We start from the raw sequence: 13,367 nt of genomic DNA, 5'->3' as shown, positions 1-13,367 counted from the left end.
CTCCTGTTCTGGCCCAGTAATGGCTTTCCTAAGCACGTAGTCCAGGGCTATGACAAGAGTGTCCCCCTGCAGCACCCCTGCCTGGATGACAAACTCCTCACGGTCACCACTGGCTCGTGTCCCTGTGCATGACCTCTATGGCCCGGAGCAGGTTAGGAGAGGGCCCTGTAGGCCTTGAGGATTTTCACCATCATGACAACATGAAAGATAACGCACATCTAGTTCTACTGAATCATTCAACGACAACGCAGTTACTAGGACTGCTCATTTGGGTTCACCATTTAATTTATAGTGATTATACCCGTTTTATTGAGAGAATAGCCACTAAATCGGTCTTGCGGGTACACAAGCTCACGGTTAGTGATTCATGATCGTCAAACTTTTCATCAGGATGACTATACAAAACTGTTCAAAGAGGAAAAATAGGAAATATTATAGCAACCACTTAATTTCCCCAAGTCAAATTAATGCAATTGTGATTCAGCTCATCCTTTTATACAGCCTTTCCTTCAGACCAATTATTGTACACAGACAGTCTCTTGTCAGAAGAAACTCATTATTTTCGGATAGAAATGGAAAAGCCACTTAAAAGCCTTTTGTTAAAACAAAACCTTTCACATTTTCTTTAAGTGGATTGTTGTCCAAGAGCAGTGGAAATGGCAAGTGCTTTGAAGGTGGAGATGACATGAGAAAAGTCCTTAACAAACAAGACCTTTAATCTAACACTGCCCTCATCTGGTCATGTCAAAGCCACATGTAAAGGAAGTCCAGAGTACCATTACCCGAATATTCTGGAAACCAGCATGGACGCAATGGCCCACTAAGCGGATAACTGGGATAATTAGCTTGAATAAAAAGAAGCATTAGATATTAGTATGGTTTTATTATCGCACCCTATCGTGAATGTAATAATGAAAATCACGCGATAATGTCAAGATCAAAAAAACTTTCGTTTAATTTGTGAGAATTATTAATTTATACAGTGGGCTGCAAATTATCATTCATTGTTTAAAAGATCTCTGCATTGTGTAAAAAGAAAAAAAAATTGCATATTCAAAATAATCTCTGGTCAGTGTAGTCAGTCTACGTAGTTAACAGCATTGTGAAACACTTACAAGGTTTGCCAAGATGACACATACAATACAAGGTTGCTAAAATCGACATGATTCATCAACACAATTGCAGCCAACTATTGGCCTTAATATACAAAGTACCGTAAAACATTGTTGTCATTATACAAATGTGCATTTTACGCAAACAATTATTAAATTAGAAATATAGAATTATATGACAATGTTTAGTTGCTTTTTCGAGAGTTATGTTCCAAACCTGAAAATTGTAAATGGTCTATACTTCCTTTACAGGAAATCAAGTGCTCTATGACAGCTACACCTAGACATGTGCCTCACCCCCCACCCCCCAAAAAATGCATTTTTAGCAAAAAACAGTAAAATGCACACATTAGGATGAGGTGCAAAATCAACACTGCTGCTTTCTTCACAGAATAGAACAGTTGATTTAAAAAAAAAAAAAATCAAAATAAGAGCCACAACAGGGTGTTTTATGCAAAACTCACCGGCGCTGTAGAAAATCAGTTCACATTTTGTCTGGACCTCTTGTACGTTAAAAACTAAATAGTCTTACGCCCAGAGTTAAGGCTGGCACCAGTTGGCACCCCATCGCCATCGGATACGACCGCGAAAAACATAAACGCACTCCGACGTTTTTAATTAGTTTGACTAAGTACCGCACGTGCCAATTAAAAAAAAATAAACTACCACCATCCATTTCTGCCAACGGATTTCCTGATCTTAAAAGTGACTCTTAATAGTGTCTATTTATAACAACGCATCGTACACAGTGTAAAGTACAGGGAAAGGCCTCGTCCGATTGGGTCTCCTTTGAGAGAAACAGCAGTGATGGCAGGGGAGAGACGCCAATAATAAAACGCTCGCCGCCTGCCGGACTCGGAATCTGCTCTAGTGTTTCACTCTCCCTACTCTACCGACCCAACCCCCCGGGCCCCAGGGGGTGGGGATGGTGGGGGGGGGGGGGGGGGGGGGAGCGCCCCGGGACCACAGCGGGCACTCATCTCTCCGGTGGCACTTGGGGGTAACATCCCGTAAGGGGCCGGGCCCGAACCCATTTCATCCGTGTCCCGTCTCCCCTGCACCCACAGCCGGGGCAGCATCAGTAGTGGCTCTTCCCTCGAGCCTTTGGGGAGCCCTTCAAAGCGACCTGTCAGTAGTTGGGGACCAGGGGGACTTGTTGGTCTTGGGTACATTGTTTTGTTGGTGAGTGGTGTGTCGAGGAAAGGGCTGTGCATGGGGCAGGGTTAAGAACCACGGGGGAGGAGCCAATCTATCAGTCGGCTGCACCGGCACATTATTCTCTTCCATTATCCCCCTCCTCCTCCTCCCCCTCCTCCTCCTCCTCCTCCTCACGGAACCAATCCGGTGGAGGTGGGCGGCTATGGTCTGTGAAACCTAAATGAAATGAAAAGGAAAAGGTCACGACTCTCCTTGGGCGAAAAAGTGTGAGTGTATGTATGTGTGTAAGTGTGTGGATGTATGCGTGTGTGTGTGTGTGTGTGTGTGTGTGTGTGTGTGTGTGTGTGTGTGTGTGTGTGTGTGAGAACATCAGATAAAGTATTTATGGGAGAGGTGAGGGGCTGTGCTGGCAGCGGGCGGTTCCTCCCAGGGAACAGGGCCCCGGGGGGCCGCGAGGAGAGGGAGAACTGACCGGGTGTAGATACGGCTCTGCTCGTGCACCTCCATCTCGGAGCTCTTGAACTCGTTCAGCTCCTTGCGGATGGCGGCCTGGAGAACCAGGAGGAGAAAGGGAAGCAGCGATGCGCACACGCACACGCGCACACACACACACACACACACACACACACACACACACACACACACACGTTAAGACCCGCCTGGTGTATGCTGAGCTAGGCACAACCCCCCCCCCCCCCCCCCCCCCACACACAGAAACAGCAACAAGGGGATTGATTATTCAAACTGCAGCATGTTAGACGTTTCAGAATCCACTCCCGCCTCAGCCTTGGACAGTGGGCTTTGTCAATGGAATAACTGAGACACCAAACATGAGAATGAGTTATCCCCTAATACCGAGAATACATTGCCTTCTTCCTTCCTCATACATTCAAAGAATGTTCCTGGCTTCACCGGACCAGGTAATATACTGTGCACGGGGGATTCAAAGCTGCCATTCAAAGGCATTCCCGGAATACCTTCCCTGACACCCGATCTGCTTAGAATGTAAATCCTCTCAGCTGAAAAAAAAAAGCTTACTATGGCATTGGACCTTCAAGTGTGTGTCTGTGGACACTTGTGTTGGTGTGCAAATGTGTGTGTGTGTGTGCGCTGATGCTGCTTGTGTGTGTGTGTATGTATGCATGTTGATTCTGTGTGTGTGTGTGTGTGTGTGTGTGTGTGTGTGTGTGTGTGTGTGTGTGTGTGTGTGTGTGTGTGTGTGTGTGTGTGTGTGTGTGTGTGTGTGTGTGTGTGTGTGTGTGTGTGTGTGTGTGTGTGTGTTCACACCTGTGTGTGCCTGTTGATACTCATGTGTGTGTGTGTGTTTGTGCCTGTGTGCGTGCTCTCTACCTTGTCAGCGGGGGTGAGCTTGGTCCAGGGCTTGTCGGCTCTGCGGTCATAGTCGTGGGCGTGGGTGCACTCCACGTACTCGTGGAAGCGCAGGATCTTCCTGGCCTGCAGCTCCGCCACCGTGGGCCTCTGGGACAGCTGGAGGAGGGGGGGGGGTCATAGAGAGGCCTGTTACAAGCTCTGCAGGGAGCCAGCCCATGTGTACGTGTCCGTTTGTTTATGCTTTTCCTATTTTATTTAACCTTAGCGGGGACGAGTGTGTGTTTATTTGACATTTATTTAACCAGGCAGTTCATGAAGAAGATTTTGTGTTTATGTGTGTATCAGCCTTTGTGTGTGTGTGTGTGTGTGTGTGTGTGTGTGTGTGTGTGTGTGTGTGTGTGTGTGTGTGTGTGTGTGTGTGTGTGTGTGTGTGTGTGTGTGTGTGTGTGTGTGTGTGTGTGTGTGTGTGTGTGTGCGTCATGCTGACCTTTCTGGTGAGCCGCCGTTTGATCTCGGACCTTTCAATCCGACGATCCGATTCATTCTTGGCTGAGAGACAAAAAGGAGCAGGGATCATAAATCAAAGACGCATGAGAAACATGGGAGAGAGAGAAAGGACTCCGCTCAGTGAGAAGGACAGAGGAAGGGCCGGAGCAGGAAAGGGATACGGGCTTAGAGAGCTCCCGTGACTTTGACTTTCTGGACCATAGAGATGTGACACGAGCCTGCCTTAAATCACCAGCGTGTCTGGAAGAAGGCCCTCCATTGTTCCACACGCGGACACCCTGCCCAGGCTTTCAGGGACAGCACACGAGAGGGGCTGTGTTTGGGAAACTTGCTTCTTCCAGCGTTGCTGCGTTTTAGATTCTAAAATAAATTCTAAAAGTCATCTGTTTCTAATTGACAGGCGGTAACCGAACGCAATCAAGGCCAAACGTCATTCAATGAAATTGTCTGTGATTATTGAAAAGGTTTGATAGTGAGTGAACACGCTACGAATACACAACGCTTTTTGTTTCCCGCCAAGGAACAGAAAGTCCTTGTGTCTGCGAGGACAATAAAGGGGAGTACAGTTTTTAGCGTCCAAAAAGTTTACAGTGTATATCTTTCAACACAAGAAAACATTAGGAGTGGGCTATTTCGATAGGGGCCCCTTCTCAAGAGTGACATTTACCCACCAACGCCTCACACAAAGCAAAATAACCAATAGACCAAGCCACCGCTGTGGGTCTCCGGAGCGCTTTGGTATCCATTAGTGTGGCCCTGCGGCACAGGGGAGGTGGAAATAAAATAGAAATATCCACAGGCCAGGGCAAGAGCAGCCAGATAAAAAGATGGGCTTTCTGCATTGTTGTCAGCCGAGGGGGTAGATGATCAGCCCCAGGATTCGACCTTGCCGTGCCAGGAATGAGAAAGGGATTCAAACGGACCCGGTGAATAGAAAACACACTAAATAAATAAAAGATGATATTAATAAAAGAAAAGGAGAGGGGGGGGGGGGGGGAGGGGGGGGAAAGGGAAGAGGATGGGGGCAGCAAAGGGAGGAAGGAGGGAGGAAAGGAAGGAGGATGGGGGGACCAAAGGAAGGAGGGAGGGAGGGAGGAGGGAGAGATGGAAGGGGGGAGAGCGAGGCAGAAGAGAAGCAAGGTTAGAAAGGAGAGAGGGAGCGAAGGAGAGAAGGAGGGGATGATCTCACCTGGGAGGATGTTCCTCTGCTCCAGCTCCTCAACAGAAGGTCTCTGACTCAGGCGCCTGTGTGGACAAACGGCAGCACATTACAGCTCCTCTACAGACTCCGTACTCCTAGTGGGGTCTGTGTGGTGGGTGTGGGTGTGGTGGTACCGTGTGAGCGCGCTGCTGATCTTGGACCGGAGGGCCAGCCACTGCTCGCGGTTCTGCCAGGCCGAGTCGTCGGACCCGTCCTGCTGGGCCTCATGCTCCTGCCTCAGTGCCAGCGTGTCCTTCCTCCTCACGCGGCTCGCCAGTCGACCTGTAGCACACCCGTATTCAGCACCGGCTCACAGCCTACCATGTCCGCACCTCGGGTCCCGTATAGTGAATAGTAAACGAGCCGGTACAGCGGACGTGACCAATGCTTTCAAACTGCTGACCGCCTGTGGTCATTCGAGAACTGGTCACAGCCAGTTCCAGAAAGTGAAATGTACCTTCCAGTACCCAACTCTATTTTAATCACAAGTTTTTATTTGATGATGTTTATTAAGGACATAAAAAGGGTGCTTTGATTAAGATTCAAGAGACCTAATTTGAGTGCAATTTGTGAGAAATGCCAAAAGCAATCAGTCAGAGTGAGTGGAATGCGCCAATGAGAATGTCCGACAGCTCTGCATGAGCCAATTTAAACTCCAGCCTGACTCATTTCGGACCAATCATGGCATCCCATCCCTGATTGATCCGGCAAATCCGTCTCGTCTGTCAATCACATGTTCTGTGAAACGCCCCCCCTCTCAACGGCGGAGGAATGCAGTGAGGGCGCCTGCGTTTTGAGTCGCTGTCCCCTTGCTCTACTGCCCACTCTTACACACCCCCCACCCTCCAACCAACCCCCCCTCCTCCACTCACTCTGCGGCCCGTCGTCGTCGCTCTCTTCCTCGCTGTCGTCCCTGTAGTTGATGGGCCCGTCCGAGTCCGTCTCCTCCTCGTCCTCCTCGCTGTCCCCGGGCCCGCCCCCCTCGGGGATGGCACTGACCACCAGCCCCCGCCGGCTGCGCGGCTCCAGCTCCGGCTGGCGGGGGAACCGCGGGGGAGGGTTCAGCTTGGCCAGCTCCTCCTCCATGTCAAAGTCATCGTCCTCTTGCCTGGTGGGGAGAGAGAGGGAGAGAAAGAAGTAGAGCGTGGGAGAGAGGGAGGTAAAGAGAGGTAGAGAGAGGGGGAAGGTAGAGAGGGAGAAGGAGAGAGAGGAAGGTAGAGAGAGAGGGAGAAGGAGGGAGGTAGAGAGAGAAGGAGGGAGAGGGAGGTAAAGAGAGGGAGAAGGAGAGAGAAGGCGGTAGAGAGGTGTGAGTAGAGTATACTTTTCTCCTGATGCAGGGCAGATATGAATGACACAAGCAATGTTTTAATGAGGCTTTTGTATATGGAGCTTTGCATAAACAAAACACTTCACTATTTAATTGAAACATGCACTGTGGAACTTTTCTAGCGCAGATATTGAACTCCATTAAAAACATATTTGAACTAGAAAGTTTCTCCACAATAGAACACGTTCCCCCGTGAGCCAATCCATCCAGGGAACACCAATTCTCAACGTATTAAAGACCTCCAAACATATTAACCTAACTCGTTACGCCGATAATCACAGTGGGGCCATACAGAGCTAATTAACAATATAAAAACAATAGCTGGAAATGTGGCCACATCCTTAAGAGACAAATGTACTCCTTGTAAGGCGCTTTGGATAAAAGCGTCTGCTAAATACCCTGAATGTGAATGAGGATGCAGGGGGAGCGCCTTACAGCCGCAGGGGTTCGATGGTGATGGGCAGGGAGTAGCGCACCGAGCCGCCCTCCTGCATGGCCTCGGGCGGGGTCTCGAAGAGCATGGAGTGGGCCCTCTGGGAGCCGTCCGGGTTGGCCTGCGTGGGCGAGGGGCTGACCAGGGCCCGCTGGATGCGGATGTGCAGGGGGATGGACGACGGCGGGTGGATGGGGGGCAGCGTGACGGGGCTGGGCGGGTCCGCCGGCGTCGGCTCGGCGACGGGCAGCACGTGGAGCCTGGGCGGGGAGGGGGGCACGTGGGCCGGCGGCGGGGAGAACGCCTCCTGGGGGTTCTCCGCCGGGCCGGGGCCGGCGGATCGGAGCTCGGGCGGCGTGGCGGCCTCCTGCTCTGGTGGGGGCTCCTGGGGGGCCTCTTGCGTGGAGTGTCGCTTGGTGACGGGGGTCATCCTCTTGGGCGGGGTCGGCGGCGAGCGCTTGGAGGGCGCCGCCACCACGATGATGGAGCTGCCGGACTGGGAGGGCTCTGATGCAGGGACACACACACACACACACACACACACACACACACACACACACACACACACACACACACACACACACACACACACACACACACACACACACACACACACACACACACACACACACACAGTCAGCACCAACGATCAATTATGGCCATCGTCGTTGTAGGACAAACAGTTGTCGCACATGACATTAATGATGGCTCTGCTCCTTTGACGTACCAGGGCATGGGGGGGGCGCCCTCCTTTGATGCCCCCACGGTACATCAAAGGAGCAGACCCATCATTAGTGTCATGAGCTTCGCCCGTGTTTATCCTGCGACTACACCGCGGCGAAGAGGTCCATGCGCAGCCCAGGATTGGCGGAGACACATAACAAACACACAAGTAATGCCTTCATTCAAAAGAGTGCTCATGACATGACAACAGGGATGAATCCTTGACACACAAACACCGAGCACCCAAACCCTCAGGCACGGCCCCATCTGGGGTGGCACACAAGTGAACGCCAATAGGCTTCCTCGGCTGCCGACAGCCAAGTGAGCCTCGTTGGCATGCCGATGATACCATCAAGTGATATCATGCCGATGATATCACTTGATGACATCATTGGATGGTCATTGACAGCACGTTTTTTTTGGTGCCGTCACTGTGGGTTTGAGTTTCGGGATGGAATGAAATTAAGTGCAAAAAATGACTTGGTTGAGTGGAGATGGATGACAAAAGTGATTCAACGTCAAACTGCTGTTGAATCTGAATTAATGGACGACATGGGAATTGCAATGTCGCATGAGTCGTCGCTCAGCCAGAGCCATGCAACTGGGGAATTAAGACTGCAGACCGATGGGTTACCTGATTGCACACACACACACACACACACACACACACACACACACACACACACACACACACACACACACACACACACACACACACACACACACACACACACACACACACACACACACACACACACACACACACACACACACACACACACAACCTTGGCGTGATGTTAATTCATGCTACGTTTCTTTTGCACAAGAGGGTTAGTGGTCTTCCAGTGAACCGGCCCAATTAGAGGCCGGCGTCATGGCAACAACATCCTACAACGGTGGTGGTAGTGGTGACCGGTGAAGGGGGATGGGGGTGAGTGATGGTTTTTGCTAACATGCGTTTGTGGGGATTAACCCGCGGCGGTGGTGGCGGCGGGCAGGGTTAACGTGGGACACGGTGCCGCCCGCCGCCATAGCCTGGGTACCTGAGCGGCTCAGCCCCGCCCTGTGGCTCAGGTAGACGGGCAGGGAGAGGTAGAGGCCCGGCTCGCCCCGGCGCTGCCAGCCCGTCCTGTAACAGTGCGGTCGCACCGTGGCGCAGCCCTTCAGTCTGGAGGCTGCCGGCGCAAAGACCACGGCCAGAATGGGGGGTGGGAGAGGAGACAACCATGATCCACGTTATATTTCTCCTTCGGTGCACTGTCGAGAATCAAGGTTGGCCCCCGAAGGGACTAACAGAAACTTTATCAGGACTAGGGGTGAGAATTGATACGTTTTTATCAATATCGATGCAATTGATCCAATTCCTTATCAATTCTCTTACCGATTCCTGATTAGTTCATTGAGTGGCAAAAAAGGAGTTCTACACCAAAGCATTTAATTTTTATTTTTTACATACTGAACAACACCATGGCAGGATATAGAGTAGAAAAGAAAATATAGGGGTAACTTGAGCCGATGTCGAGGGGCCAGCTGCCTGAGAGCTATCGGTGTCATCATCAGCTAAAATGCATGAAACCGGAAAATATTTGTATGCAGCTCGCTCTGCCTTATTAATAAAAACAACTATACTACTACTACTACTACTACTATATAGGGCTGTCACTTTTGAGAAAAATCTAGTTCGAACGGATATCGAATATCAAGCAACGTATTCGAATATATTTGAATATCTACGAGCCCCCCCCCCCACAATCACACAACCACTTCAATCACAAATGTATAACGTCACAAGAGGAGACATAAACAGGACTTAGTGTTACGACCGGCCTAGGGGAACCGAACATAACAAAGGGTGCTCCCCTCTTTTCCCCACTGCCAAGGGGAGTGGGGAAAAGAGGGGAGCCATATCCTCTTTGTTTGAAACAGTTTATCAACTTAATCAATATCAAGTGCCACTATACATATCACAAAATTAGGCTATGCAATAAAAAACAAAAACGTAATCGGAACTGCACAGCGCAAACAATGACGTGACAACTTAAACAGAAGACAGGAGCAGGAGTACTAAGGCTTATAGCCTATCAGCAAGAAATCCATTTCTTAATGTTTTTTGCTAGAAACACCAGTCTATCAACTTGATCTGGATCAAGTGCGGCTTTCTTTTTATTCACGGTGTTACGTGCGGTGGAGAACACACGTTGGGAGCGCACAGGTCTGTGCCTGGCACACAGGTATATGCGCGTCTATAAGCGGGTATTTGTTGCAGCCCGTGTCTCTCCACCAATGCAGCGTGTTGCTGTCAGCGGGGATGACTTTCGATTTTCGAATCAAGATATATTATTCGCTTGATTAGAGCGCTTGACTCGTACGCAGGCTTTTGAACACATGGCACTCGACGAGAAAACCGGAAAACATTGCGCAGGGATCGTTAAGAAGAATCGATAACGTTGGAGGCATACAATTCCGATGGAATTGGTTAGTTGGAACCGGTTCTGAGAAGGAACTGGTTCTCGATTCCCACTCCTAATCAGGACCAAGACAAAAATGGGTGATCGGAGGGGGCTTTCAGTCTGCCATGCCCACAGGACACATGGCTGTGTGCCATGCTGCCTCTCCGTCTGCAGAACACTCTGCACCTGTTCGTGAACACCTGAGGGGCCGATGTCGACACGGCGAGGGGAATAAAATGAAAACAACAACTCTGTTCGCTGACAGGAAGGAAGGAGACTTGGCGACAGTGAGCTCACTATCGCCAAGTTTGTCACGGCCTCCATTAACGGCCTGGGAAACACACTGTACAGAGTGAGTTAGGTAATCACGGTGCAGGTTTGTTAGCGAGGGCTATGTCCAACCGGTGCTTTTGGAATGCTAGTGTTGGTACTGCTGTTGGGTGTGGAGGCGGTTGGCAGCAGAGGAATTGGCTGTAAACAAGGGCGCTACTAGGGTGAGGGCAAGCTGGGGCAAGGGACTGGGTGCTCCAGCTGAGGGACAATCAGGACCAAAACGCTCTGCCGTGGGAGTGCCTACGTTGCGCTGAGAGCAAGCTGGTGCCTGCCTGCCCACTCTGACTCTCTCCCTCCCTCCCTCCCTTATTCGCTCTGTCTCTCTCCCCCATCCTCAAGAGAGCAATGCTTTGCACACAATGAAACTGCAGACGAAGTGCTATATATAGTGGAAGAGATTGTATGAGGAAAGATCAGAGACCGGAAGAGACGTACTGTCTACGGAGGACTGGCTACCATCGTGTGCATGTATGTGAGGCTCATAAGAAACGGTGAAATAACCGCCAATAATGGGACCCTATATCATATGCATCACTCCACGATGAAAAGGACTGGGAAATTAACTGCAACCTTTAAAATATACTAATAGGTTATTTCCAATAAAGAATGACTGAAGCTAAATTTCCAGGGCAGAGGTTCGTGATCTTGTGAAGAATATCACTGATTTCATTGGACAAGCTGCTGAAATGAGATGGTGGCTGCGTTCCCTTAATCACATTTGGTCGTGTCAGCATCTCCCTCAATGGTTACAGCACCCGGTCCTTAGTGAATCCAACGGCAGCACCCCAAGCCATTTGAAAAATTGGAAACAACTTGCATCATTATTATTTCCTGACGTATGCGTGTGTTACACACACACGTCAAAATTATAAATTAGGCACATCCACCTCAGCGTATTACCGTTTAGGATTCAAAAAGGCAGCTTCTCGGACTAATACAGACGATTAACACAGTACAGGCCGGAAAATATTCTTTTCGTCCAAGGAAAGCCACTGGTTTTCAACACAACCCCTCGCACGGCTTTAATACTAACACGATCAACCACGGTATAAATGGTTATCAGAATACCGACCGGAGAGAGAGAGAGATGAAAGACACGGAACACAGGAATAGCCGCCGGGCGACAGCGAGAACTCACCGTGCAGCGCGGGGTTGCTGTTGCGGTTGCTGGGCTTGGGCGGCGGAACAGGGGGCTGCTTGGCGTGCGGGGGGACGGGCGGCGGCGAGTCAGGGGTGGCGGGGACCAGGCGGGGGGGGTCGTCGCTGATGAGGGACACAGTCCTCGGGGGCTTGGCCACCGCCACCGCCATGGCCGACGAGGAGGAGGACGAGGAGGAAGAGGAGGAGGACGAAGAGGTGGAGAAAGAGACGGCGGGGGGAGCGGCCGTCCTGGCGGAGGGGAGGGGAGGGCTCTGCTTCTTGGGGGGCAGCAGGGCATGTTTGCTGGCGGAGGGGGGCTCCCTCAGGGAGTCCCGTGGTGCCTCAGGGTCGCTCACGGGGTTGGACGCCGGGACGGGGGCGAAGCGGACGCCAGCTGACTCTGAAGCAAAGACACGCACACAAAAGGACACACACACACACACACACACACACACACACACACACACACACACACACACACACACACACACACACACACACACACACACACACACACACACACACACACACACACACACACACACACAAACAAATTAGCATGGGTGGGAGGACATTCACTCAACAAACAAGGCCTCCGCCATTCCCAAAGGGGCACAAAGTGCTTAATATAAAGCAGAGAAACACTGAAAGCCAGGATTAAGATTAACTCAATCTTGTACATTTATAAGGAGCTTGTAAAGGACCTTTGACCCAGAGGGAGGACCAAATCAGGCTCGGCGCCGTTTAATAATTAATATGGGACAAGAGCCAGGTGCTCCCGTCTTACTTCCATTGCCACAGACAGCCGAGGTGAGGATGATTACAAACCGTTAAAATGGAGGAAGACGAAGCAAAATCACCTTGGCTGACTAATTGCTTCCCTCCGTTCTCATTCGGGCCTGCCTCCAGAGATGAAACGCTGTTATTTACCATCATAGAAAACTTGTCATTGTGCTCCGCTCTGCATGATTGCAACAGAGTTCCATAAAACATTTGAAGTATTACCAGGACACCAGTAGGAGTGTTTTATGGCTATTGGGGTATTGCATTTATTGCCACTCTCAAGTGATCAGTTTCCAGGGCCACAATTTGATATGCAGATTCAATATTATGAATGAGTGCACGGCAGGGACCTGTCACCTCCCCCGTCATCGGCATGCACGTCTTGTGGTTTTAATTGGATAACACCACATTACGCTGCGCTCCTTCTAAGATTAACCATGGCTCACAGTGAAACAAGAATTCCTTGTCATTATTCAATAGAATCACAGATTACGGTCATTCTGAAGGCAAAATACAACGTCTAGCCTATTGCAAACAACATCCAACAACCAGTTCATAAAAGCAACGACTGCAGCTGGGAAAAAAACCAAAACCCCATGGAGGATTATCCCTAAAACTGTACTTATCCATTTTGAACCGTACCATGCCCGTATTGTGTTTCCTGATAGCAGCACCACTCTCAACAAACAGAGTGTGCAGCAGTACTGAACAAAGTTATCTTTATGGATGACGAGATGCCTTTGAACAGCTGGAGTGCCGCAATCAATTGCTTTGTAGCTGCCTAGCGTTGCAAAATTAGTGCCACTATAACGAAACTACCCCAGAGCTTTCAGCGCCTCACACATAGCGGAGCGGTAGGACTTAATCA

General features: G+C 50.3%; 1 protein-coding gene across 4 annotated transcripts in view; it reads right to left on the bottom strand.

Annotated features, from left to right (window-relative positions):
• Window positions 1-931: 931 nt before the first annotated feature.
• Window positions 932-13,367, bottom strand: part of phactr4a (phosphatase and actin regulator 4a) — a 30,122-nt gene continuing 17,686 nt past the window's right edge. For 3 of the 4 annotated variants that reach the window (XM_084484902.1, XM_084484904.1, XM_084484901.1), the window contains 10 exons: window positions 11,715-12,116; window positions 8,837-8,968; window positions 7,073-7,577; window positions 6,183-6,418; window positions 5,445-5,592; window positions 5,299-5,354; window positions 4,090-4,151; window positions 3,621-3,758; window positions 2,743-2,819; window positions 932-2,486 (listed from right to left, as the gene is read on the bottom strand). In XM_084484902.1, the coding sequence (XP_084341028.1) occupies window positions 2,471-2,486; window positions 2,743-2,819; window positions 3,621-3,758; window positions 4,090-4,151; window positions 5,299-5,354; window positions 5,445-5,592; window positions 6,183-6,418; window positions 7,073-7,577; window positions 8,837-8,968; window positions 11,715-12,116 (1,772 nt within the window). In that variant the 3' untranslated portion in view covers window positions 932-2,470. The remainder of the gene's footprint in view (window positions 2,487-2,742; window positions 2,820-3,620; window positions 3,759-4,089; window positions 4,152-5,298; window positions 5,355-5,444; window positions 5,593-6,182; window positions 6,419-7,072; window positions 7,578-8,836; window positions 8,969-11,714; window positions 12,117-13,367) is intronic. The other variant, XM_084484903.1, reaches the window with a different exon arrangement.

The sequence above is a fragment of the Micromesistius poutassou genome, assembly GCF_964030765.1.
Source record: "Micromesistius poutassou genome assembly, chromosome: 20".
Taxonomy (NCBI): domain Eukaryota; kingdom Metazoa; phylum Chordata; class Actinopteri; order Gadiformes; family Gadidae; genus Micromesistius; species Micromesistius poutassou.
The sequence above is the reverse complement of the archived record's forward strand: the minus strand, read 5'-3'. Positions and strand labels throughout refer to the sequence as shown.